General features: G+C 33.8%; 4 protein-coding genes across 5 annotated transcripts; 3 read left to right on the top strand and 1 right to left on the bottom strand.

Annotated features, from left to right (window-relative positions):
* The first annotated feature begins 3,480 nt into the window (after window positions 1-3,480).
* LOC102600520 (clumping factor B) lies at window positions 3,481-7,527 on the top strand. The gene is made up of 4 exons (XM_006357731.2): window positions 3,481-3,748; window positions 4,230-4,630; window positions 6,082-6,124; window positions 6,701-7,527. Exons 1-4 carry the CDS (start codon window positions 3,625-3,627, stop codon window positions 7,153-7,155), a joined length of 1,023 nt encoding a protein of 340 aa, XP_006357793.1. The 5' UTR covers window positions 3,481-3,624; the 3' UTR covers window positions 7,156-7,527.
* A 279-nt stretch (window positions 7,528-7,806) lies between these two features.
* Window positions 7,807-12,565, bottom strand: LOC102600187 (ATP-dependent Clp protease proteolytic subunit 3, chloroplastic). Its single transcript, XM_006357730.2, has 5 exons — window positions 12,114-12,565; window positions 11,409-11,523; window positions 10,920-11,095; window positions 8,391-8,486; window positions 7,807-8,285 (listed from the first exon to the last, which is right to left on the bottom strand). Exons 1-5 carry the CDS (start codon window positions 12,402-12,404, stop codon window positions 8,019-8,021), a joined length of 945 nt encoding a protein of 314 aa, XP_006357792.1. The 5' UTR covers window positions 12,405-12,565; the 3' UTR covers window positions 7,807-8,018.
* A 582-nt stretch (window positions 12,566-13,147) lies between these two features.
* LOC102599634 (methionyl-tRNA formyltransferase) lies at window positions 13,148-20,572 on the top strand. 2 transcript variants are annotated; one of them, XM_006357729.2, is made up of 12 exons: window positions 13,148-13,329; window positions 13,416-13,478; window positions 14,228-14,362; window positions 15,035-15,137; window positions 15,763-15,833; window positions 15,921-16,025; window positions 16,397-16,430; window positions 16,819-16,919; window positions 18,102-18,161; window positions 18,221-18,424; window positions 19,145-19,262; window positions 20,134-20,572. In XM_006357729.2, the coding sequence occupies exons 1-11, from the start codon at window positions 13,213-13,215 to the stop codon at window positions 19,232-19,234; spliced, it is 1,083 nt and encodes a 360-aa protein (XP_006357791.1). In that variant the 5' UTR covers window positions 13,148-13,212; the 3' UTR covers window positions 19,235-19,262; window positions 20,134-20,572. The 2 variants fall into 2 exon arrangements, with proteins under 2 accessions (XP_006357791.1, XP_006357790.1); XM_006357728.2 differs by having other exon boundaries at window positions 20,131-20,572.
* A 2,078-nt stretch (window positions 20,573-22,650) lies between these two features.
* On the top strand, window positions 22,651-23,639 carry LOC102599308 (heavy metal-associated isoprenylated plant protein 26-like). The gene is made up of 3 exons (XM_006357727.2): window positions 22,651-22,882; window positions 22,959-23,034; window positions 23,125-23,639. Exons 1-3 carry the CDS (start codon window positions 22,805-22,807, stop codon window positions 23,415-23,417), a joined length of 447 nt encoding a protein of 148 aa, XP_006357789.1. The 5' UTR covers window positions 22,651-22,804; the 3' UTR covers window positions 23,418-23,639.
* Window positions 23,640-25,561: the final 1,922 nt, after the last annotated feature.

Here is a 25,561-nt window from a genome sequence, read left to right as displayed (position 1 = left end):
AATACTTTTTGATCGTTACGGAATAATGATTTGATTGGTTGTACATGCAAGGTCAAGTTGATGAAGAATTCCGTCATTAGACCTTTGATAATTTAAGCCCAAATCTTACAACGGCTGAACATAATAACGTGATGAATATGGCATTAGTGGGTTTACCTTGAAAAAAAAATGTACTAATTTTGTCAAAAGTATAATCGAAGTTAGTGTTTATTGGGTTTGAAGAAATAATTTAAACTAGACAAACTAATTTCCTATTCATAGTCATTATCATTTTCTTGGTCATACCTAGCTCCCTAGTAAAAATTTACTAGAAGAACTTTCGGCTTCTAGATTTTAGAAATTTACATATTAAAAATGCATATTTTTATGCTTACAATGATCAATAACTTGCTGAAATACATGTTATGAGCTTAATATACGATATTGAATTTTTATTTTCACTAGCTAATTTTATCGAATTCATTTTGTTTTGTTGAACTTATTTTACTTTTCAAAAGTCAAGTTATTTTCTCCTCTTTCATTATTTTTTAATACATAGAGATCAATATTTTCATTTTACTTGAAAAACTAAGAACATGAATTTTATGTAAAAAAATACCATCACGTTACTTAAAAGGCAATTACTTGTTGATCTTTTATAAAAATAACATGTAACTTAAGGAGAAATAAATAATGATATTTTATTCTAACATTTAAATTTCGTGATAAATAATAATACAGGTCGAATGCGACTCTACCAATAGATGAGGGTAGCGGGTAGCCGCAATATAAATAGATGTTCACTAGTACAACTATGTAATCAAGTATTTATGTTACATGACTTGTGAACAAATTGCTATTTTGTGATTTTTCTGGTCTAATATTAAGAACAAAAACCCCACGAGAATAATGAGGAGCCACGAAACTATGCATGTTTTCTGAAATTTTAAAGTGCTGAATAACAATTTCGACCTTATTATATGTATGTAATGACCGTATATAAAAGTGACATCCACATTTAATTAAATTGGCGACAAAATCATCGTCGAACAATGGCCTTCCACTTTCTTTTAACGAACCATAGTACAAAAATAGTGAAAGGATTTTCGATTTGATGGAATTGGCATAGCTAATAGTTAAGATTCATGAACTAATTAAAGACATTGAGAAAAGATTTTTCACAAGGATGATACTTTATTGCAAATCCCCCACCCCTCCACTAGTGGCATAGTTAGAAGATTAACTAATTAGGGTTCGACTTAACTTAATTACTTTAGCCCAAACTCTACTTTTATATTAAGAAAAATCATTTATATAAATAGAAAAAATAAATTAAGAACTCAATTACTATCCCGAAATTTATAACCCATATAATTCAAGTTCTAAGACTTTTAATTATACATTTATCTCTACACTACACAAAATATATCGTCCAAATAATTAAGTGTTGACTTAACTCTTGTTGAAATAAGTAAAAGGGACAAATTTTAGTTACTCGGTGTTACATTTGTATATATGGGATTCATTTTGCAAATACAAAATACAATTACCAATCTACAATATGTCCATAAAATACGTATTAAATCTTAGTTAGCTGATTGCTAAAACACATCAACCAAGATGAACGGTCGATAAGATGCCACTTGTCAAATTGATGAAAATCATGGCCGTTGAAGCTGGCACACTAATGATGAAGAGGATTAACATACCTAGAGCCAAACTAGGCCTTGTACTTAACAATTGTATTTGTAAATACCCTACTAAATTACAAATTAACTCATCATAATTAGCGTAATACTGTTTCTCCCATTCCATCCATTCTACTGGTGGCTCATAATTTCTTTCAATTACCTTCATTTCATGAACTCTCTTCCTTAATATAATCATACTTTTATCCACTAATCTCCCTCTATAATCCCAATCACAAGAATCATTACGATGAGAAGAAATTTTACCCTTTGATCTTCTCCGGGGAATAAGAAATTTCTTGGGATTGGAGAAAGAAAAATTAGATGGAATTAAGAGTACTTTTTCCATGGCTGAACTAATGAAGAGTGATTAGGAAAGATCAAATATATAATCAAAGGCTAATTAAGAGTATAATATGAATATGTGTATATTGATTTGATTTGGCTTATTTATAAGGTGAAGGGAGTTTCAAGATTTATGATTTTAAAAAGTAAAAAAGAAAGTACCTGCCACATGCATACATGACACCTTTTTTTAGATCCCTATACAAGGTTGGTTTTAATAATGTTCCAAACCGACCTAGTGGATATTTTAAGCAGTGGTCGGTGATCAGTTACACTACCTGACCATTCCATAATATATTCAGTGTAATTTTATAAGTGAGATTTGGATAATATGGAAAGATTTTTGATAGACTTCAACAAAATCAATTATGAAAAGGAAATTTAATAATAGTGAAGAAGTTCTATTAATTAAAAATAATATACTAGTAGTAGAAACAAAGAAAATAACAATTAATATAAAAAAATTGAAAATAATAAGAGTCAACCCAATATGAGTTGGGGGAAAATTATAAGTAACATTATTTTGGTTAGTTGTAACTTGTACCAATAGTTTATGGAAACTTCAGGTGTACCAACTTGTCAACTTTATGTAGACAATAATGTCAGATAGTCATGTGTAACGTTCAATTATAATGTAAGTATGCTTAGTGTAGTGTGTTTTCCGTTTTGATTTGGTGTTTTAATATAAGTAGCAATTTTACCCAAAACAAGTCCACAAGGGTAAGTGAAATTGCCATAAAATTCCAAGAAAGAGACTAAGATCTTGTTGGACTAAAGTGAACTTAGAGACAAGTACGAGAACCAATAAAGGATATGGTAGATTGATGAAATCGCCTCATTTTTAAGAGGTAAGTGTCAAGAACACATCTAAACTATTCATTTTTTGGAGTTTCATATCTAAACTATTGAGAGTATAAATTTCATACTTAAACTATCACTTATTAGTTTGAGAAACACACATCAGTGGTTTTTCCTTGAACTTTGTTGTATAGTTTGTGTTCTTAGTAATTAGGGTTGAATATATCATATCGTTATAAGATTGGTCTAAATTATCATCTTGCATTAGTTGTTTGTTGTGGTAATGAATGAGTTCTAACATGGAAATCGAAGACAAATAATTTATTTAGTCTTAAAAGTTATCCATGATTTAAGAGAATACGTAATTAAAAATGAATACAAGAAAGGAAGGTAATTTTTTTTCTAGAGGAGCAGGTTGGTTGTTATCCCCAAGACCCCAACAAAGACATTTTATTAGTTAAATCGTCCATTGATTAATTGATAATAAATATTTTATTAATTTAATTATCAATATAGCATATTTACAAATCAAATTGAAGAATTCCCGATATGCCTGTAATTAAAATTTATATTTCTTAATACGAATTCTATCGTAATAAATAATATGATTTAATCGTGCAACGTACGTCGAATAGACTAATTAATCATTAATCAATAAATATTACACTTTGACAGCATGTAACATGTTGCAGTTAGAGGCTTAGAGCCCTAATTTTGTACCTAGAGAATTAGGGGGAATTAAAAACACAATTTGGCGACCCACCGTTGCTCGTTTTCTTCTCCGACCGTCGTGTCGGCCAAGGGGCTACTGAGAATGGCAAACATAAACAACAAAGATGAACCAAGTACAGCGCCACAGCCAGATCGGTGGTACAATTTGAGTCTAGGTTCTTCCTTTAAAGATCACCAACCTTCTTCAAAGTTCTGTACTTTACGATGTATGTTCTCCACATCTCTCTCTTTTACTTCTTTTAGATCATAGTTTTTTGTCTTCTATCTTGATACGAGGAACGAACTTTTCTTTTTCTCTGTTTTTTAATGTGTAGTTTTTGAAATTGGGTATGGAAGGTTATAATTTTATTTCAATTGGGTTGAATTTATTTTGCGATTATGCTGTTTCTCGTGGAAGACAAGTTAAGAACAAATTTGCAGATGCAAGTTAGGTGCAGTGGCGTTTATGTGTTTATAAAATCTAAAGATACATATTTATGCTAAGCCAGAAATGGAGAAAATGTTTAGTTAGTTATGTTTTATTTGGCCATACTGACATTAACTGAAAATATTATGAATGGGCAAAAGGATGAGATTTGCACAGCTTTCCCCTCACATCTTTTTTTGGGTGCTATCCTGATGTTATTGTTGTTTGAATAGTTAGATTTTATCTTTCTGGTAAAATGGCAATTGTTTTCATTTCTCCAGATGAATTTAAACCTGCTTCAATTGATAAGAACCAACCTGGAAAACTACACAAGACCAAGGACAATAAGATTTCTGTTGAATTTCAAAATAACCAGCCTGGTAAACCTAAGGTATCCTTTGATGGAAGTAGTGAGGATTACAAGGAAAATGATGCTGTTCTTTTCTTTGATGGCGAGTCATTTCGGTTGGAGCGGTTACATAGGGCAGTTAAGCGGTTGAGGTATAATCGACTCCCCGGAGAATCCGCTGCGGCAGTAGCACCTGCACCCGCACCTGGTCCTTCTCGTTCTCCTGCTCCTTCTCCAATTGGAATGCCTGTAGAGACGCGTTCACCACCAGTTGTCAAAGGGGCAAAATTTCAGTCACTTAATAAGCCTGCAGTTCCTGCACCTGCTGTGCCAGTGAGTTCTTTGCAAACCTACTTTCGCTTTCTTCTAGCTTATTTAGCGCAGTATGATATTTTGAAATTTTCCTGTGCACGACTGACTGTATGCTTACAATTTGAAGAAATAGCATTCCTATTCTCCGGTGAAAGGTTTCAAGGAAGCTAGATGACTTGCCAAGCTAATTGGGATTGCCAAGATTATAAAGTACTGATAATAACACCTACTTAGGTGATTAGGTGTCATGGAACATATCTTTTGACTAGTTCATCGAGAAGAAATGGAATAAGCTTAATTTGCATTTATATCTATAGTCCACTTAATAGGTTGTTCCAGATAGAACCGTATTAGGGATGCTTCAATATTTGGGTGATATACAGAAGTCTATACCAATTGGGGCATAACTAACCGTGGCATTCGACAGTGGTTCCATTTTATATTTCCTTGGTAAACCTCATCCCAATCAGTAGATCTCCATTTTAATTTCTAATTATTCAAAATTGACATTGTCTGCAGCTTCCTTTTCCTGTCTCGTCCAATCAGCACATGTCATTTCATGCAACTCTCAGTTTTCAATGATATATTCTTCTCTGTATGAAGACCAACAAGTAATCTTGCTCAATAATAGATCAAATTTGAATGGAAGATTTTTTGTTGCATTGTAGTTCGTATCTTAAAAAGGAGTTTCCGTAGTTTTAAAATGCTAAACTGAGCCGGATGGAATGAAAGCACACTTTACCTTTATTTGCACTGTTGCTTGTTATGCTTCTTATGCATAGCAGAAGAAATGACACAGGGCTATGTATATATGTCTGCATGAGTGGGTGTGGGTTTGTAGTTATGCATTTTGGTTGAGAATTAGATGCGTGGTCCTTGGTGCGCTGTTCCTATTGACACATCTAGTACTTTGCAAAGTCATTATCGCTGCACACGTTGTTATCCTATCTCCACCCATTCTTCTTGTTTCAACTTAACAAACAGAAAATGTGGGGTCTGGAGTCAATGGGTGCATTGCCTATTGCCCAACAACTGTATAGCCATTGACTTAAAAGTGCAGTCTTGGCGCATGAAGTGACAGGTTTTTCTTGTTTAAGTCATGCTTGAATTTGTGTAACTTGCTTCTTGAGATTATATTTAGATGATTGTATTGCCAGAAATGCTAGTATTACTGTATGTCATTCATTTGGTCATTGGCCAGCTGTTGTGAATTTTACAGGCTACAAATGTCTTACTAAAAAAAATTCAGGTCCGAATTAAGTCTTTCACTCCTTTTATGTCTTCTGATGTGTCTCATCAACCTCTCATTTTTTCATATTATGTAGCTGCCTTCTATATTTCATCTTTCAGCGTTTGTTTTTCCTTTTGCCTTTAATGAAAAGGGGAAAAGTTATTAGTTTGACTGTTTCCATATTCTCTGTAGTTTTGACTATTACATCAATATCTCAAAATTCTGTTTAATGTTTGTTCAGGTTGAGGTGGAAAGGATCGAAGTTGGTGACTTTAGAAGTTCAGGTATGTTTTCTCAAAGTGAGCTCTGTATGATAGTGTTAGGCTGAAAAAAAAGTAAGGGGCTTTTGCCTTATGTTTGGTTGAATCTCCAATGAAGGAGTCTAAGTTGCTATTAGACACGGATTGAAACTGCAGGGGGGGAGGGGGATAAGAATGAGATGAAATGGTTTTAAAAGATCACTCAGATCCCCGGAATTATTTTTAATTTTAACACCAACCAAACCATATATGGCCTCAACTTGGAATTGAATTTCAGTTGTCAATAGATTTATTAGGATAGAACCTAATGACTCAATGACCTAGCTTGACCAAAAGATACCTTCGAAACTTGAGCTGTCTGGAGTCTATTTTCTACCATTTGAATCTCTCAATTTAGGATAGGCTAAGTTAGATCATATCATCCCTGAGACCGTGACATAATATTTTGATTTGATTTTTTCTTCCTTTTCTAATCAGTAGTTTGATTGAATCATGCTGCACACATCTCGTCTGTTTTACCTAGGAGCTCCTTTTCAAAGGAACCCTGAAATTTCCGCGATTCATGCCTTTTACTGTAGTGGCTGACTCTTTGTCTTCTAGATTCAAGACCCAAAAATGAGAAGATTGCTGAGTATCCATCTTCACATGCAAATCATTCAACTGCATCACCAGACATGAAGTATGATGACCTGGATGAACAATTAGATATACTGAATGATGATGAGGATGATACTACCGCAGCCAATGGTGGGAATGTTACTGTTGAAGAATTCAAAACTGGCATTGATATTAATATCCCACACCAAAATGATACAGATGATGAGATAGCTGATGTGGATGTAAGTGATGATGATGAGGACAAGGGCCGCAATGCTGCAGAAGAACTTAGAGCTCAAGTAAATGCAGAGGGAAAAGAGAATCATACTTCGAGTTCTAGCAGTAGCAGCAGCAGTGACAGTAGTGGAAGTGGGAGTGGGAGCGGGAGTGGAAGTGGAAGTGATAGTGCAAGCAGCAGCAGTGACAATGAAAGCAGTGACACGGTCAACTCTATCTGAGAACTTAAAGTATTTTGAGGGTGAATGTCTCAAGTTTGAAATAATTCAAAGAGAAGCCACTACATTGCTTTTAGGTTCAGTTGATCGACAATGCAGTCGAGGATCAGGCCAAATCTCTATTGGCATGTCCTCTTATTTTGCTCTTCTTCTTGCAGTATAACTTTCTCCTTCCTGCTATTCTCCTTCTATTTATCTCATTTTTAGACTTTTATGTAAGAGGTACAGAAAACTGAAGAAGTTTGTACGACAGGAAAGATGATTACTGTATCTGTTGTATTGTAAATGCATCAAATATTTTCAAGCCTGGCACCTTTTAGTTCTCATTTACTGGTTGTTGGAGAAGAGAAGAAATGTGAAAGAAACCTTCATTTTCGTTGGTTGATGGTACAAAGAATTTCTTTTCAAGGAATATCAATATCGGTAGGAGCATTTAAGCTCATCTAATCATTTGTATCAGAATTATATGTTTTGACAACAATACTAACCAATTTTTAGTTGTATAGTTGTTACAGCAATGTTTAAATTGCTACCAATTATCATTGCTTTGACAAGAGTCTCGCACAAATTGGAGTGACAGTTTAACATAACACGTACTAATCTGCAATTCAAGCTGTTCTCTATTAATAGACCTAAAATATGTGATATGCAATGTAAATCCACGAACAAAAATACCATTTCAAATGTAAGTCTTTTTTGATAAAGGACCAGTTCAAATACTAAGAGGAGACATTGGTACAACAGAAGGCTCAACTGACGTCGACCATAATATAAAAAATACTGTAATAATCTACAATGAATCCTCAAGACGACATCTCAAATTCAGTAGGACTACATCTGTAAAAGGCCACATGTATCCCAATACATTATAGAGGACTGAGAGCTTCATCTTTCTGTTCATTGCTCTGCTCATCATTTTGGAATAACCTTTCTTCAGAAGGCCAATTGTTCTTTCTCTTCTTGGTGCCTTCGGCCTTCCACTTATACCAAACTTGTGTTTTTGGTGGAGGTGCGTCGTCGGTAATGGGTGCTACCAATCCTGGTTTGCCGTCATCTATAACAGCATCAACCAACCCGTATTCCTTAGACTCCCAAGCATTCATGAAATTATCACGATCAGTATCCACTTCAACCTAGAAAAAGAAAATGAAAGCATATAAAGAAATATCAGAGTTAACTCGGCTAACTTGTACAAACAAAATTCATTTACAGTAAGAAACAGTATCTAAAATAATCACCTTTTCTAAAGGCTGGCCTGTAACTCTTGATAGTATTTTATTAAGCTTCATCTTGTGGTATCCCATTTCTCTGATCCGTATACTCATCTCTGTTGCCTAGAATAACAAGTCATATAAACAGTATCGTGAAAAATATTAGAAAGACACACCAATGTGCTAACAACGAAGATGAAATTAAACAAAGAGTATATTGATTAATGAGGGGAAAACAGAACATAAAAAGCAATTAAACTAGGAAAAATTCATGCTAGAACAACGGAAATCGATGTACTTGAAACACATACAGCGAAGAGACATCAGCTTATTAGTAACATTTATTGATGTGATATGTGGTGGCATAAATCACTCAAATAGATTATTGTTACACCAAAATGTTACCAAACGACTGGTATGAACTAAGCCAAATAGTAGAAGATCATGCCACTGAGTACAGTATTGAAGTAAATCGTTATCTACGGCTTGACTCACTTGAATTTCAGAACGGTTACAATCAACTCCCTGTTGGATCAAACTCATAACTCAATATTACTGACCACTGTGTACTTTACATGTCCGAAAGGAATCAAGAACGAACAACACAAACCCAACATGAAACCAAAGCATGCACAATACTTTGGCTTGGGTCTAAGTCTAACAACACCAACTTTTCACGTGCTCTCACAAACAAAGAAATCAAGCCTTCACATTAGATGTGGCATGATGAAAATGCTTTACACGAACTGAACACAATTCACAGAAGTTCGTTAGAAATACATGACAATACTAGAACTTTTATATAAAGTAGTTGAATGAATTTCAGTAATTAGTTTTGAGAATGTTTAATAATTTTTTTTTGAGAATGAGAATTTCAGTAATTAGTTTTGGGGAATTGTATAAATTATTAAGTGTAAAATCAGAGTCTCCTAAACTTAACACTGCCCATATCTTTTGGTGAGCAACAAGTGTGCATGAACAAGATAACTACAATCACTAATGTAGTGATTTTCCTAGCTCAATTGGCAGGCTTCCTATGACTTCATTTTCTCAAGTCTCATATAAAGATGAAACTTGCCAAAGGAGTCCCCAATACCACTCAGCCTAGCTTCTGGCATCTAACTGGCCCAATGTACTCATATTGCATAAGACAAATATTTACTCACAGATACTATTAAATTGCAAATGAATCCGTAAATCACATAACTACTCTCTGTGGATCTGAATCTAATTAATTCAATAAAATATCATTAGCTTCGCTAGCCAAAATATTATTACAGAACTCACACGAGGTTTGTGCTTTGTCTTCCTTATTGAAAATATAGTCAGAGGACCCAGTAAGTCCTGAAAAGCTGCTAAAGAATCTGACAGAACCAATTCAAAGTTCAGTAGAAGTTCAAGCCATCAGGTATAAATGTGACTGAACTTCTGTGATACTCATACAGTAGATGACTAGCCTGAATGTCTAAATTTAAATATGACCAATGAAAGCTCAAACATTACACCTGAAAACTGACTATATCATGCATGTTGTATGTACATATGCCCATTACTAGCATAAATGTAAAGCTCATTTTGAGCGGACAGCCCCCGAATTTTTGGCTGCGGGAGATAGAGAGAAAGGGGAGCGAGAGAGGGGATCTAACATATTTTTGCATCAAGGGGAATGAGTTAGTTAGACCAATAAACTAACTATTAACTATATGCCAAACACTTTTAGAATCAATCCTGCAATCAGTCAAGTTGGTATTATTACATGTTGTTCAGACTCTACAGCAATCCATTCCAGCAAATGAAATGCTGCAGGGAGAGGCCACTAGCAATTGAATGAGCATATCAAAAGTAACACATAGCAATCTCAGACATAACTCATTGACGTCAGTGATATATGACTTTTGATATGCTCCAGAAAGATAAATTAAATAGAATGAGATAATACTGACAAGTAGGTCAACTAGTGAGCAGTGAGTCCAAAAAACAAGGATGTTTCAAATTTTTATGAATTGCAAGATAGGAGGGGGAGAACAGAAGGATTTTTTGGTCTCTACAGTATGAGACACAGCTTTAAAAAAGATCAGAAGAATACACCCGAAGGGTAGCGGCTGCGGTTTCCCTTGTCATATAAATAAAAAATAAAAAATCCGAAGAACATTTGTCTCCTGAGATGACCAATTTCCAATGTTGAAAATTGTTCATAAATCAGAGAATAAAAATTCTTGCAGAATCCGGAACTCAGGATGCAGTGATGACTCAGTGTAGAAGAGAACAGTGTTCTCCATTAGAAACCTTCAGTCAAGAAAGTCTCATCTATCATTAGATAGAAAATCTTCTGGAAAGTAAGACCTTTGGGTGTTTGGATATTTGTGTAGCATAAAAATATTCAAAAAGCTTCAGAAAAGCAGCTCAATTAGAGCAAACAAATAGAAGTGAATCAAAGTTGAACCATCAGAAGCCCTTGCATAACTTAGGTTTCTCTCAAAGAAGTGTCAAACAAAAGCAAAACACTACTGTAAGATATCATGAAATTGTTGAGTAAAGCAAAGTGTAACCACATACTTTACCACCAGAAGTTCCAAGTGGTTGATGGATCATCACTTTTGCGTTTGGCATGCAGTACCTCTTTCCCTTGCTGCCAGAAGCCAAGAGAAACGCACCCATGGATGCAGCCAATCCCATGCAGATAGTAGAAACATCAGCCTTGCACATTTTCATGGCATCATAAATTCCCATTCCTATAAAAAATAATACGCCAGTTGTGTTTATTAGCACAGTGGGCAAGAAGTGATGGAGAGTAGTAAGGTATTATAAGGTGTTATTTTCCTTCTAATCCCTATCTAAAATCATTCAGAAGCCAAAAGAAATTCTAACAAGCAATTACTTGGCATGTTGTATATTTAATTAACAAAAAAAAGGAGAAAATCACCGTCCAAGCTAACAACAAATTAAAGCAGTTTTATGTCACCTTTACAAACACCAATGATTTAAGTAAGCACAGAAAAGGATAGCATCAGAGGCAACCAAAGTAAATGAACCATTTAGACATACCAGCAGTTACTGAACCACCAGGTGAATTAATGATCAATCTGATGTCCTTTTTATCATCTTCTGCATCAAGAATTAATAGCTGGCTTATAATAAAATCTGCAGTAATATCATCTACCTGTTCAATACCAAATAATTCCCCAAGTATTAGAAACAGCTCCACAGTTCTATGATTGAAATATAAGATAGTTTCTCTCTGCCACGTTCTAAACACAAAGTAATCAACCACATATAACATATATCATGCACTGACCATTCTATAACAAATCAAGTAAAAAGAATGTTCATGCAGAACGAAACACCATCTGTTTGGCCAATAGACTAATGTGAATTAGTAATAAACACGAAAAAACCATTTAAGAAAAAAAAAATCCTTTTGTCAGCCTGTGACACATTCTCCAAGCAATACTAATTAAATCAAGCAAGCTGCAGCAAAATTAACAAAGAACAAAAAACTAATTCATACCTGACCAATTAAACAAACCAAGTACAAATTTAAAATCTTGATTACACATAATGCCAGAATGATATAGAAAACCCCAAAAGAACAAAAAAAACAAATCTTTACTAGAACAGTGGCAACCTGATACTAATTAAGCTAAGCAGAATGATATACATAACCAATAAGAAAAATAGTCCGCATATGGTCAATTAAGGGTGAATTAACAAAACCCCAAAACCCCAAATCTTAATTAAATTAGTTCGAACCTGAGAACCCAAGAAGATAATCCTTTGACGAAGAAGCATATTGGTGGTATCAAGTTCTTCAAATCTGGGCATCCAAGCAGGGGCTTTTGAGTAATTGGAAACATCCCAGTTCCTCGATAAAGTCGGCTTGGATGTAGAAAAGTTGTGGGTCGATGCTTTTACTGATAATCCTCTTCTTGGTGTGATAGTATTTGTCTGAAATTGTTTAACAAAAGTAGAATTGTAATGAAGGCATGTTGAAGGTCTTGCTGGTGCCAAAGCTGTGCTAAATGTTAAACAACTTCCCTCCATTCGTTTTCCACTCTTTGTGCTTTGCTTTGCTTCTTTCTGTGTTTCTGCTATTAGGGGTTTTTGGCTAAGAAGCTACGACACTCCAAAGATTGATTTTTTTTTTCCACTTCTTTTAACAGATATTACTCTTGTCATATATTTCGGATGAAAAAAAACAAACTTCAGTGTCCTAGTTCTTTGCCTTCTACACGCAATATAACATATACTAAATCATAAATATTTATTTATTCTTGAATTTGTATTTAATCAAATATTATTTCAACATTTTAATTAAATATATATTTAATAATTAAGTTTTTTGCATTTTATACTTTTACATACCTATGTAGTAATATATTTCAAAACAGGAATGTGTGATTTCTTTTTATTTTACATACATTATATCAACTTTTTGATGTTCATTTTACTTTTATTTATTTATATATACGCATAATTTATTTTGTGAAATGGTGAGAATAAATAAAAAATAAAAAATAAAGATCGAAAAGATATTTCTATACATACATTTACAATTAGGGCATCAATGTGTGCTTTATCATTATTATCTATTGAAGCGAATTTTAGCTTGTGCTATGTGATTATATTTTATCGCAAATTTTCTTATCAATTAAAAATACAAATAAATTTGTTATATTGAAGTCAATATTTTTATAAAATCTTACTTACCAAAAAAAAATCAATATTTTCATATATTCAAGAATTTTACATTAGTATGCTTCATCTTCTTGAATTAATAAATACCTCATATTCTTTGGCAACAAATATTTGTAAAAAAAAAAGTAGACTACTATTCCTCAAAACAAAAATTATGTTATCGTCTTCAGTTATGATTCGACGCTTTTGCAGTTTCAATGTCACCGCTTCTTCTTCTACCATCACTTCCACTACCAAGAAGAAGCGTCTTGTCTTTCTTGGTTCTCCTCAGGTTTGTTTATCTGGCACATTGCTTTCCTGATTTAAACAAAAACATGAACTTTTATCAAAATCTTGTTCTTAATTGCATATTTATAGGTATCAGCTTCAGTACTTGATGCTTTATTCAATGCTTCTGCTGCCCCAGATTCACTTTTTGAGGTATGGTTACAGGAATTGCTTGTTCCACTAGTGCATAACATAAATTATTGAGCATTGGAATGAAATGGGTGCAAAATGTTGTGGAATAGATATAGAGGATTTATTAAGTTGACCTCAACTAGTTTAGGATTGAGTCTTAGTGGTGCTTGTGTTATAATTCCAACTGAGGTGTATTCTTTTTTCATCTGGGCATAGACCTAATTTGTTAGATGTTTGTATACAAATGTTTGCGATGCCTATGAACAATAATTTCTGGAAAGACTTGATTTTTAACTTTATTGTGTACTTAAGAGTTGAAAGCTGGATTTAATTACTCCACCTAATTGTTTTGTACACATTTTATTCTATGTGAACATAGGCTATCTTCATTATACCTCTCTTTTCTTTCTCTTTTTCCTTCAAGTAATTTATATTTGTACTAATGTGACATATAAACTTGTTCTTTTAAGTTTACTGACCAGTCTGTTTCTTTTTGGCTTATTATTAAAGTTTCCACAAACTTATCTTTCTTCTTTGAGTACAACCGAGTCATCTTATTTCCTCGGGAAGTATTAGACAAATTCATTTTTGGGCTGCGACTACCTTTTGCATTTCTCAATCAAACGACACTTTTATTATGCTGACTACAATGTTGCTTTTTAGGGCTGCATCTACTTATGATCAGCATAATATAAGTATCTTTTCAGTTTTGGATTGTACTTGAACATTGTGGATGGGGTGCGAAACTGAGCTACTTTAACGTTGGTTAGATCACAGCCATTGTTACACAACCACCTTCTGGAAGGGATAGAGGAAGAAAAGTAATGCCTTCACCAGTTGCACAGCATGCTCTTGACAGAGGCTTCCCTTCTGATTTGATTTTCACACCTGTAAAGGCTGGTGAGGTAACTACAGTTACTATTTATGTATTTGGCATTTATTTTTCGATATGTCACTGCTCCTCAGATGTCTTCCTGATGACAAATTGCCATGGTGCCTTTTAACTGTAATCATTTTGTATGTAGAAACTTAAGTTTTGGTTATAATTCTTTAGGACGCGAAATAAGATGCATTCTCTAGGGTTGCGAGGAAGGTGCTATGTTTCTTTTAATGACCAGTGATTTTTCCTAACAAGTTAGAAGACTATCTTTTAACAAGTTTTGGTTATAATTCTTTAGGACATGAAATCAAATACATTCTCTAGGGTAGTGAGAAAGGTAAAAAATTAGAAGGCTATGTTTCTTTTAATGACCAGTGATTTTTCCTAACAAGTTAGAAGACTATCTTTTAACAAGTTTTGGTTATAATTCTTTAGGACATGAAATCAAATACATTCTCTAGGGTAGTGAGAAAGGTAAAAAATTAGAAGGCTATGTTTCTTTTAATGACCAGTGATTTTTCCTAACAATTAAAAAATGATGCTTCAGTTATGAAATTGTGAAAACCAAGTTGCTTCCTTGGATGCATTTTTATGCTTTTGTGCCCGCTGAATGATGTCTGATCAATCTTCAGAAGTTGTAAAATTATAGTGAATGGGTTCCGTTATACATCTTTCTAACTGTGTTATTGTAATGCAGGAAGCATTTCTTTTCAACTTTAAATCCTTGGAGCCAGAGCTTTGTGTTACTGCTGCATACGGGAATATTTTACCCACAAAGTTTCTGAATATTCCATCAAAAGGTTAGGCAATAGACTGCTAATTATTTTGCAATTCTATTTTGTAGGTTCCTAATTCTTTATTAATGTGGCATTTTTCATATTTTCAAGAGGTGGAGTTTGGGACTTGTCAGAGTTAGAACCATTTTCACTTGATTAAGAGCTCTTAATTTCTTACTTTAGCTCATGATATACTTTAGGCCAGATTATTCTCGTATTTGGCATTCCCTTTGGTTTAAGAAAACCTTTCCTCAAGAATCCTCTACAAAAGTAAGTCATCGAAATTTGCTGGTGAAAAACCTGGAATTCTAATAATTAAATTCAGTGCATTTCTTTGGTGATTCATAATGGAGAATCTCCAACAGCCGCTGGGTGTCAGTACATTTTTACATTCTTAGCGGGGAAAGTTGATGATAGGGGTAGCTTCAGTAAATTGTACACTAAGAAAGGAAGGATGTCAATGTAATTTAATTACTAAAGCTTAGCCGTCTAGAGAGATTAACTGCATATTTTGGAGCTAAAACCAAGAGGATGGCAGCGCTAATTATAAGGTTTTCACCCTTATTATGCAACTGCTTTCAAAGATTTTTTTTCCTGCTTAAGCTCAATTATCTGAATGAGCTTTAGTCTTTTTGATCCAATCAAGCAGGAACGGTTAATATACACCCAAGTTTACTGCCTCTATACCGTGGTGCAGCTCCTGTACAAAGAGCATTGCAGGTTACATTCTCTTGAAAACTCATAGAAATTATATGAGTTACTTGTTCCATGGATATATGATTTTTGGAATTGTGTACATAATTTCAGGATGGTGTTAAAGAAACAGGGGTATCATTAGCTTACACAGTTCGTAAATTGGATGCTGGACCTGTTATTGCTTGTGAAAGAGTAACAATTGATGATCAAATAAAGGTCTTTATGATTTTCTTTCCAGAAATCTTGTTTTTGATTGGTTTTGTCATCATGGGTAGATGTTTGATTAAGTTCTGCAAGTCCATTGTGCTGGATGCAGCAAAATGCTGATTTCCAGTGCTTGCTATTACTGGAAAAAGATTCTTGTTATTATTCCATTTTTCAATTTTCGTCAAACGGATAAGGTTGGTGTATAATGGCACAGATACATGAAAATGTGTCAGTATACTCATTAGTTTTAACTCAACCACATTGTTGCTCCTCGACTTATTTGTACCCTGGGAGCTACATGTGTGTGGACTGTCCACTTCTGGGCAGCACCTTTATCTCTTGATGAAATTTCTGACTGATATTATAATATCTGTTTGCAGGCTCCAGATTTACTTGACTTACTATTTGATCTAGGTTTGTTACTCTTATTTTCTACTCCCTGCTCTTTACTAACTGCAAATCAGTGTTATAATGCTTATCTTCCTGGATGAAATGTGTATTCTTAGTTTAAAAGGCAACCTTTTTTTCTGTCTGTGATATTGAATGCATCATTTGGCCTTAGAATTGAAGAACAGAATGTACTTAGGTTTTATTTTGGTCACTGCAAGTTATTTGTGTAATAGTTAGAGAATCTTTGGCAGGGATTTAAGAGGTAGTATTCCAGTGTGATATTGTCAAGCTGTTATTTCGAAATTCGTCTGACCAAATTACGATAGGTGTTGTTTTCTGTGTTATGTGCAGATATTGGAATGTCGAATAGATTCCCTTTTTTCAATAGCTCATGGCTTTTTGTTCCATTTAGGTTCCAAACTTCTAATTCGTGAACTTCCGTCCATATTTGATGGGTCTGCAAATGGAATAGCAGAAGAGCAAGATGACTCTAAAGCTACCCTGGCTCCCAAGGTAAAAATCACCCCCCCGCAGTTTTTCCACCGTTTGGTGCATTTCTTCCCAGTTTCAAGTGAAAAATGTTAAATCAAATGGGGAAGGGGGTGCATAAAACATCGTGGCGTTTAGCACAAGTTTTCCTGCATCAGCAACATTATAAGGTCCTGAGAAGGTTAAGATATCAGCCATTTTTCTAGGATAATATGCCCCAGTATTATATACTGAGTTTGAGGGAAGGCTTAACCAGACTTGCATAACAAACATTTCAAGTTTTGTGGTTGGACATTTTATAGCCACGACAGATATGCCTGTTATCTACCTAGAAACCTCCCATAATTACTAGTACATTAAAGTTATTACTTAAAGGTGTTGGCTTCTATTTGCCTGTTATAGGTGATTTGGAGAGAAAGAAACTCAAGATGTTTTGAAGAGAAATACATATCAGTCCAGTGGATTAGCTGGAGGAGTGAGCTATGTCCTAGGTCCATTTTCACTGGAGGATTGAGCTCAAAATTGAAAAGTCTTGCATATCCTGTTTGTGAAACATAAGAAACTTAGGTTCACTTCCCCTCCATATTGCTGGCGTATTTGATTGTTTTTCAGCATATTTTCACATGACAAATCCTTGCTTTTTTTTTATTTTTTATTAGAGAATAGTTTGAGCTGAGGGTCTCTTGGAAACAGCCTCTCTACCTCCACGAGGTAGTGGCAAGGTCTGCGTACTACTTACCCTCCCCAGACCCCACCTAGTGGGATTTCACTGGGTTGTTGTTGTTGTTGTTGTTGTATTAGAGAATAGTTGAATGAAGGTTAAGCATATATTATCACAGGCAGACAGTGGATCCTATTTCACAAAACATGTTTCCACCATTGCTTGCATGTTTAGTGCTCCTGACAGTAAGCGCATCCCAGTTTGAAACTTCGTGCCATGCCTCACTAGCAATGTGTAGGTAGGGTTACATGAGAACTAAATCCATCTAAAAAGTGAAATATGTATCACGGGTGGAGTGACACCAATAAGGGGTCTCAAACTGTTGCACACTATAGTTCTTTTTGTACAATTTTTAAACAATTATTTTTTTCTAACACCATTCGATGCATTTATGCAGATTTTGTATTTCTTCTTGGCTAATCAAAATTCCAATAGACCGTACTCTCAAATTCTGGCAATAAGACTCTGATTTTCGCTTCTTGCAGATAACTCCTGAGGAGTCATGGCTATCCTTTGATGAGGATGCCCAAGTGCTTCATAACAAGGTATTCTTCTCAATTGTCTTTCAATCTGGGCTGAGTGATCATGACACAGTAGCTTTTAGGTTCGGGCATTTGCAGGATGGCCAGGAACACGAGCTAGACTTAAGGTTATTGACCCTAGCAATGGCGAGAGCAGTATTATAGAGCTTAAAATTATCACTACTCGGATTTATGGTGGTCTCAGAAGTCAAGATATAGAGGCCAATGATGTGCTTTTCACCAAAGGTTCACTGGCAATTCCTTGTGGTGGGGGCACGGCACTGGAGGTGAGAAGATTTTGTAACTTAAAATTCAAGAATATTTTGATTCAAGCTGCAAGGTCTATCAGCATTTTTAGGCCTAGATTCTATGGGTTGCTCTATTTTCATATCGTCCTAAATTTGTAAAATTACACGAGATCCACAATTGATGCCGGTTTTCTATTCATGTACAATGACCTTTAATATTCCATGCTGACTCACAATTGTACATGCATGTATCTAGAACCTCTATACACTTTAAATTTGCTGTTTCTTGGTTATCTGGTAAATGGAGGGTTGGGTATGATTTTGTTCATCTAAATTTACAGCTCTATTATGAATACGTTGGTTGTATGCATACACATTTATCTGAGTCCTTTCAAGTTTTCCTCATGTATTTGTCTTGAATCTTTTGTGAGATAGATAGATAAGGAGGGAGGGGGTTATTAGTTGTCTGCAGAGCATGGACAACTTCTTTTCTGTAGATAGATCTGCTTATATAGGCAGTTCTAATATTAGAGGTTGATATTCATGTTGATTGCATCTTCTTTTTCTTGGTATGTGTTAAAGAATGACAAAAGTCCCACATCGATGGTTAATGAGATGGGTGGACTCCTTATAAGGCTTGGGCAATCCTCCTCCCTTTGAGCTAGCTTTTGGAGTGTGAGTTAGGCCTAAGACCTAATTTAACAGTATGCTACACTGATTTTGAAATCTTTACAATGCTAGTTCTTTTTGGTATTTCAGGTTTTGGAAATTCAACTTCCTGGCAAGAGAGCTGTTAATGCAGCTTCATTTTGGAATGGTTTAAGAGGCCAAATGCTGAAAAAGTTGTGATCACTAAGCCAGTCAACCACACCAAAATGTAAGGCTTAATATTCTTGAAGTCCTTAATACTTTCTTGTATCTTAATAGATTTCGGAACGGCTGCCACATGTGCATTTCTCTTGATGACCAGCTCTTTTTTTCTTTTAATGGTTCCATTGAATGCCCGAAATGACAATAATCTTGTTATGCATCCCTAGTAAATAACTCGATTATCTCTGTTCTTTTTGAAAATGTTCCTTTTCCTTTTCTTGTTCCTTAGTTTTTGGTGATTGGTTAGTGGCACTTGGTTCAAGGGGGAAATTGTTGGGTGTGCGAACAAAGTGCTACATTGGAAATTAATAAGGAAAAAAAGTTACTTATGAAGTGTAGGGACATTGTGAAGACTTTTGGGAAAAACCATGCAGGTTTTGGCCCAAAATTTCCTCATATTAATAGTATCTATGGGCTGGCCTAGCCCAACACTCCTCCCCACCCCTTTTTCTTTTCCCTTATCATTGCCTTCTGCAAAGACCTATAATTAAGAAAAACGAGTCATCTACCTTTCTGCGATAACTAGGAACAACTTGTTTAGAGTAATGTTTTAAGGTTGCAGATTAGCATGTGGTAAATGGAAACTTATTAGAAAATGGAATTGTTTAAGTTATTTATGTGATTGTGTGCTAGTTTAATTCAGTTGAAGTATGTTGGCAAATGCATAAAAACCCAGAATGTTAGGATGAATTGATTTGGAATGGTGACAAATACTGCTTTTGAGATACCAAAAGCCACAAACTGGTGGTATATGGAATATATGCTCCTTTGTCTTTTTTACATGGTGTAAACCAAAGGACTTGGCAGTCAAAAGCATGTTAAAGCATTATCCATAGAGCATAATAGAAAAGTTGATGCTTTTGTTTTGATTGCAGCAGCCACTCGACAAGTTGTACCAAATGTCATTGTTCTGGAGAGTTCATTACATTATCTGATCATATGATGCAAAGCTAAATGACTCGATGGTTCTGATTCCTGTCGGGTTCTTTTCTGTTTTCGGGATTGTACTGACCTCTCTAGGAAGTGCTAAAAGAAGGCATTTGTTAGACAAGATATTCCAGCTTCAAGAAAATAACTGAATTTGCTTATATGAATTTGAACTGATATGTAACGCTCAATTTAGTGGGGAAAAAAAAAACAAATTTCCTTTGTCTTTTGTTTGGCTAAAATCCCCTTCTCTATTTGTTGACTTGAGAATATTCATGTTTCAGCTTTTTAGCTAGCTACTCAGGAGCGATCTTAAATAGACAGAGGAGATGATGAATTCATGTAGTAAAGTTTATGATGAGATTTAAGTGAAATTTGTGAAACAGTGAAGCTATTTTCTTCCAGTGGCTTCACCTATTCAGAAAAATGGTTGGCCTACGAATCTGATTTCGAGCCTGGTAGTGATTGCTTTAATATACTACAGTAAGATTTTACCTTGTTTTCATTTTATCAAATTTAGTGCACAACAGATAATTTTTTCCTGTGTCTGTTCATTTACAAGCAGTGATTATCGTGAAAAAAAAAAATGCATAAGTACCCCAAGTCTATGCCCAAAATCCCTGAAACACACCTAACCTTTACTAAGGTCCTATTATCTCTAAACTTATTTTATATATAATTTTCTATCCCTTTTTGGCTTATGTGGCACTATCTTGTGGGCCCAGCGCGTGTTGACAATTTTTTCAAGGATAGTGCCACGTAGACCGAAAAGGGGTAGAAAATTAATTAAAAATAAGTTCGGGGTAATAGGATCTTAGTAAAGGTTAGGTGTGTCTCAGGAAGTTTAAGCATAGGATGGGGTACTTATGCATTTTCTCAAAACTAATTGTAGAAATGGCTCCCACTAGCCATTTTTCGGCTTATCTTTGAAAAATAACTACTGTCGTGCAGTAATAAAGTTGCTGGATTTCTCTAGGCAGACTAGACACCTTATTCTTGCAGATAAGTTAGAACTTGAAAGATAATTCGAATACATGTATTCTCTTCGATTCTGTCTTTGTTTCTCACTTTGAACTCACTAATAAGGTTCCCATGGCCTACAGTTTGACCCCAAGACTAAAAGAAGGACTACATAAATATGCAATTATTGGACCACTTTGGAACTCATCATATCTTATATTGAAACGAAAGTGCTAAATGACCAGAAAATTTGGCCAGAAAATTAAAAAAATTATAATCGTTTTTTAATTTTAAAACAAACTGATCTTTTTTTCATTTTTTTAGTTAAAAGGGTAAAAAACATAGATAAAATATCATTCTGACCATATTTTCTGGCGAAAAAGATTTTTCCATATTTGAAAAGTATCATTATACTGACGGTTAAATAGTCTTTTTAGTATAATTTTTTGATAACTGTAAGTTATACTTAAATATATTTTTATTTTAACAACACTAAAAGTTGATGCACCATAATGATTTACGTTATGCCTTGAGACCTGGGATTCTTCTTTTTGATAAATAATTTGTGTTCAATTGTACTAACAAGTTTCATCTCTTTACTTGTGGGGATAAAAAAAATATTCTATCAACCTACTTTTCTTTCCTTTGTATTTTTTACAACCTTTTCCAACTCAAAGGTTTTAGGTTGCCCTACATAGAAGAAAGGTCTTAAAGAATCATGGAGCAAAATTCAAGAAAATGTTTCAACTCTCCATCCCAAGAAATTGAAATTATGTAGTAACTCTGTCTCAATTTGTTGATGCTTTTAATGTATACTAAAGTTTTTCACTGTTTTTCTAATAAGATTAAACATTAATTACTATGTTTCATACTCTTAGGTATGATTAAATAGTACGTACATACAAAATACAACAACAATATAATTTCAGAAGTAGGGTCTAGGATTACATAGGAGTCCAACTATGAATGCGGTTTCGAACAAAATATAATTTGGAGGAATGATTTTTTTATTTATTGAATGGAAAGATATACGAAACTGAAATAGTCCAAAATGAAATTAAATCTTATCTTTTATGCACGAATTTAGGATCAGGGAAACATTGGAAGCCAATAATTAGGGGCATTAATTGATAAAATAAGTAAAAAGGCAAAGCCACACCCACTGAACGAAAATGAAAGGAAGACATAAAAGTACTTTACAACAATTTTCCAATTGCTAACACATCACAATAAACAAATGAAGAATTACATAAAGGATCATCATTTCTGGGCACACTTGCATCTTTTATGTACAATTTCTTTAGCAAAAAGAAAATTAAACAATATAATGTACCACCGTTAACTTTTTTTTTTAATAGCCAACTTCAATTTATTTGAAATTGAACCTTAATTGTTGTTGTATAGAAAATAAAGTAATTCTGAATTTGAAGTGTAATAGGATAATATGAAAAATATTATTAAATTACACTGTGAATATATATAACTTAAACTGTTTTTTATAAACAAATTAGTTCTTGCTTTAGTTGTCCTTGTCCCATATCCACCTAACCAACTTGTTATAATATTCCCCCTCAACACAAGTCTCTCTCTTTATATATTTGTTCATTACTTGCTTTCTCCCAAAGATAAGTGAAAATTCGATCAATCGAGAGAATTTATAATATGGGTGTTCTTGATTATTTATCAATTTTTTGCACCGTTACAAGTAGAAGACGACGTACCAAAAGGAGACCATTACAGGTATCTTACTATTCATTTTATAACCATTTTTTGTGTGTGTGTTATTGATGAGTTGTTTTTTTTTTTAAAATGTTAGACAGTGGAGATAAAAGTGAAGATGGACTGTGATGGATGTGAAAGAAGAGTCAAGAACGCAGTTACACGAATGAAAGGTTCTTACATAAAATTCTTTGGTTATAGTAGTATATTTAATTAATGTGTACGTAGCTACGTTATTTATACGTAATTATTGTGATTTTCAGGTGTGAAAACAGTGGAAGTGATTAGAAAACAACACAGGGTGATAGTGAGTGGTTATGTTGATCCAGCGAGAGTGTTGAATAGAATAAAAAGCACTGGAAAAAGAGCAGAAATGTGGCCATATGTTCCATATAATTTGGTGTCTTATCCATACGTAGCTCAAGCATATGACAAAAAGGCACCTTCTGGTTTTGTTAAAAATGTGCCACAAGCACTAATTACACCTAATGCTACTGAAGAAAGGATTACTCATCTTTTTAGTGATGATAATCCCAATGCTTGTTCTATTATGTGATCCAACTTTCAAATTTCTTTCTTGGAGTTTAGGAATATTATTATATTATGTACTTGTCCATGTCATTGTAATTAACATCTGGCTAAGGTAGAACTAATAGCTTGAACGATAAGCTTTTTTTTTTGTGCTTTGCTTGAATTTGAAGAAGCAAATATCTATTATTGTATACCATCTTTTTGTTTCTAAATTTAGCTAAATAATAACAATAGCAACTTTATATCAGATGAACATTTTTCATTTTATACTGTTATTAAGAAATCATTAATAGGTTGATCAACTTTGTTATTTTGCCCTTTGTTCATATTAATTAGCTCTTGAATAAAGATTGTTTAAATTGTAGGGGTAAAATGGGAAAAATAATTAATTCTATCCCGATTTAGTAAGTGATCAAATAATATGAGACAAATACTTTTAGTAAGATGTCCATTTAATATGACACGGAGGTAGTAATACTTTTAAATTTATAAGCTTTTAAAGCGGCATTTTATTTAATGTAGAAGGTATTTGCGTGATTTCTTCATGTTTGAATGTATAGTATATATATATGTTCCTAAAATTAAGGAACTTCCAATTTAGTCTCTTGGAATTTAGCAGTCGTCAAAGGTTGTGTTGTGTCCAACGCTCATGAGCACAAGTAAATTTTACGCAATAAAGTAATCATATTTTTCCTTCTTTAAGTAGCTAGTAATTAAGTACTTAGATTTTTTTTCGAGTGAAGTTATCGCCATAAACAGATAGGTAGAATTAAGGAAAGATATATAATAAATTAAAATAAAGAGAGGTCGTGATTCTTAGGAGAAGAGTGTTTCCAGGTAAAATTGTTATATTCTCTTAAATATGCCGAATGCATATAAGCTAGAATCCTATTCTTTCCACTGATGATGGAATTTATCATTTATGTTGCTTTTAAGATTACAATAAGAGAAGAAGAAGAAGTAGGTTTTGATTACCAGCAGCCCTTTTCAAATTCGACACTGCCTTTTTCACTCTGCTTATAATTATTATATATTATCAGTAAATCATTGCTTTATTTTTAATTTGACAATAATCAATGCTTAAATTCACTTATTGCTTACAATTCTTTTTGTAGAACAAAAGCGTTACCTCGATATTGTTTCGTTTGTGATACCTTACTCACTAAATATTTCAATTATGATAGATACCCTAAACTATTTATCGTAACAAATAACAATTATGACGATTATTTTAACTGTGGTATATATCTTTTCCTTAAAGTAATTATACTAATTGTGGTGGTGAAAATATGATGATAAATTTATAGGCCTATTGAATGCCAAAGAAAAAATATTACTGTGTTAAAACTGTTCAAATTTCTAAGAGCCATTTACAATTAACCTTTCGAATGGGGTTATTCCTCCCCTAACTAGATGTTTCGGGTTCAAGCTCTGGGTATGGTAAAATCTTTTATAGATCGTGTCTCCTCAAATGGGCCTAAGCAACGCGAATTTGGAATAGTTGGACTCCAATGACGTTATTGAACACGGTTCAAATGAGAAATGAAAAGAGAAAAAAAAGGAAAAAACTTATCAAAATGGTAAACTCCTTTTGATGTATCCTGAATTTTTGGCTTTTACCATGACAAAAGTGATTAATACAATCACACTTATTAAGAATTTTACTGTGGATGTATAAAAAGTTAATTAGAACTGATCATGATTAAGATATGATTTATCTTATCCTAATAAATCCTGGTTAGTAGATTGTACCTGTTGCCACTATGTTGGAATATAATAAACAAGTACCAATATAATTATCTCTTATTAACTTTTCCTCTTTCAATCTGTAGTAGGACAGTTTAAAGTCGAGTCCAGAGCCTAAAGGGCAAAAAAAATTGTCAAAAATTCCAAAAGGGCACATCACTTTTTTTTCTAACCAAAAGGGCAAAATCGCTGCTAACGCAGCGATTTCGTCTAAAAAAAAATTTTCTTTTTTTTTATTAAAAATCGCTGTCACAGCAGCGATTTTGTAAAATAAATTTAAAAAAAATATTTTTTATTAAAAATCGCTGCCACAGCAGCGATTTTGTTAAATTTTTTTTATTATTATTATTAAAAATCGCTGCCATTGTAAAAATTCTTTTTTTTTTTTGCTGTGGCAGCGATTTTAAGTCAGAATTTTTTTTT

Source organism: Solanum tuberosum, unplaced genomic scaffold, assembly GCF_000226075.1.
Source record: "Solanum tuberosum cultivar DM 1-3 516 R44 unplaced genomic scaffold, SolTub_3.0 scf00244, whole genome shotgun sequence".
NCBI classification, from domain to species: Eukaryota; Viridiplantae; Streptophyta; class Magnoliopsida; order Solanales; family Solanaceae; genus Solanum; species Solanum tuberosum.
This window is presented reverse-complemented; position numbering and strand designations above follow the sequence as displayed.

Coding starts and splice junctions, on each gene's coding strand:
- LOC102600520 (XM_006357731.2), top strand. CDS start 3,625: ATGGCAAACATAAACAACAAAGATGAACCAAGTACAGCGCCACAGCCA. Junction 3,749..4,229: donor AAAGTTCTGTACTTTACGAT/GTATGTTCTCCA, acceptor TCATTTCTCCAG/ATGAATTTAAACCTGCTTCA. Junction 4,631..6,081: donor TTCCTGCACCTGCTGTGCCA/GTGAGTTCTTTG, acceptor ATGTTTGTTCAG/GTTGAGGTGGAAAGGATCGA.
- LOC102600187 (XM_006357730.2), bottom strand. CDS start 12,404: ATGGAGGGAAGTTGTTTAACATTTAGCACAGCTTTGGCACCAGCAAGA. Junction 11,524..12,113: donor TTATCTTCTTGGGTTCTCAG/GTTCGAACTAAT, acceptor GGTATTGAACAG/GTAGATGATATTACTGCAGA. Junction 11,096..11,408: donor TGGTGGTTCAGTAACTGCTG/GTATGTCTAAAT, acceptor TATTTTTTATAG/GAATGGGAATTTATGATGCC.
- LOC102599634 (XM_006357729.2), top strand. CDS start 13,213: ATGTTATCGTCTTCAGTTATGATTCGACGCTTTTGCAGTTTCAATGTC. Junction 15,138..15,762: donor TCTGAATATTCCATCAAAAG/GTTAGGCAATAG, acceptor CCAATCAAGCAG/GAACGGTTAATATACACCCA. Junction 16,920..18,101: donor AAGCTACCCTGGCTCCCAAG/GTAAAAATCACC, acceptor CGCTTCTTGCAG/ATAACTCCTGAGGAGTCATG.
- LOC102599308 (XM_006357727.2), top strand. CDS start 22,805: ATGGGTGTTCTTGATTATTTATCAATTTTTTGCACCGTTACAAGTAGA. Junction 22,883..22,958: donor CCAAAAGGAGACCATTACAG/GTATCTTACTAT, acceptor TTAAAATGTTAG/ACAGTGGAGATAAAAGTGAA. Junction 23,035..23,124: donor CGCAGTTACACGAATGAAAG/GTTCTTACATAA, acceptor TGTGATTTTCAG/GTGTGAAAACAGTGGAAGTG.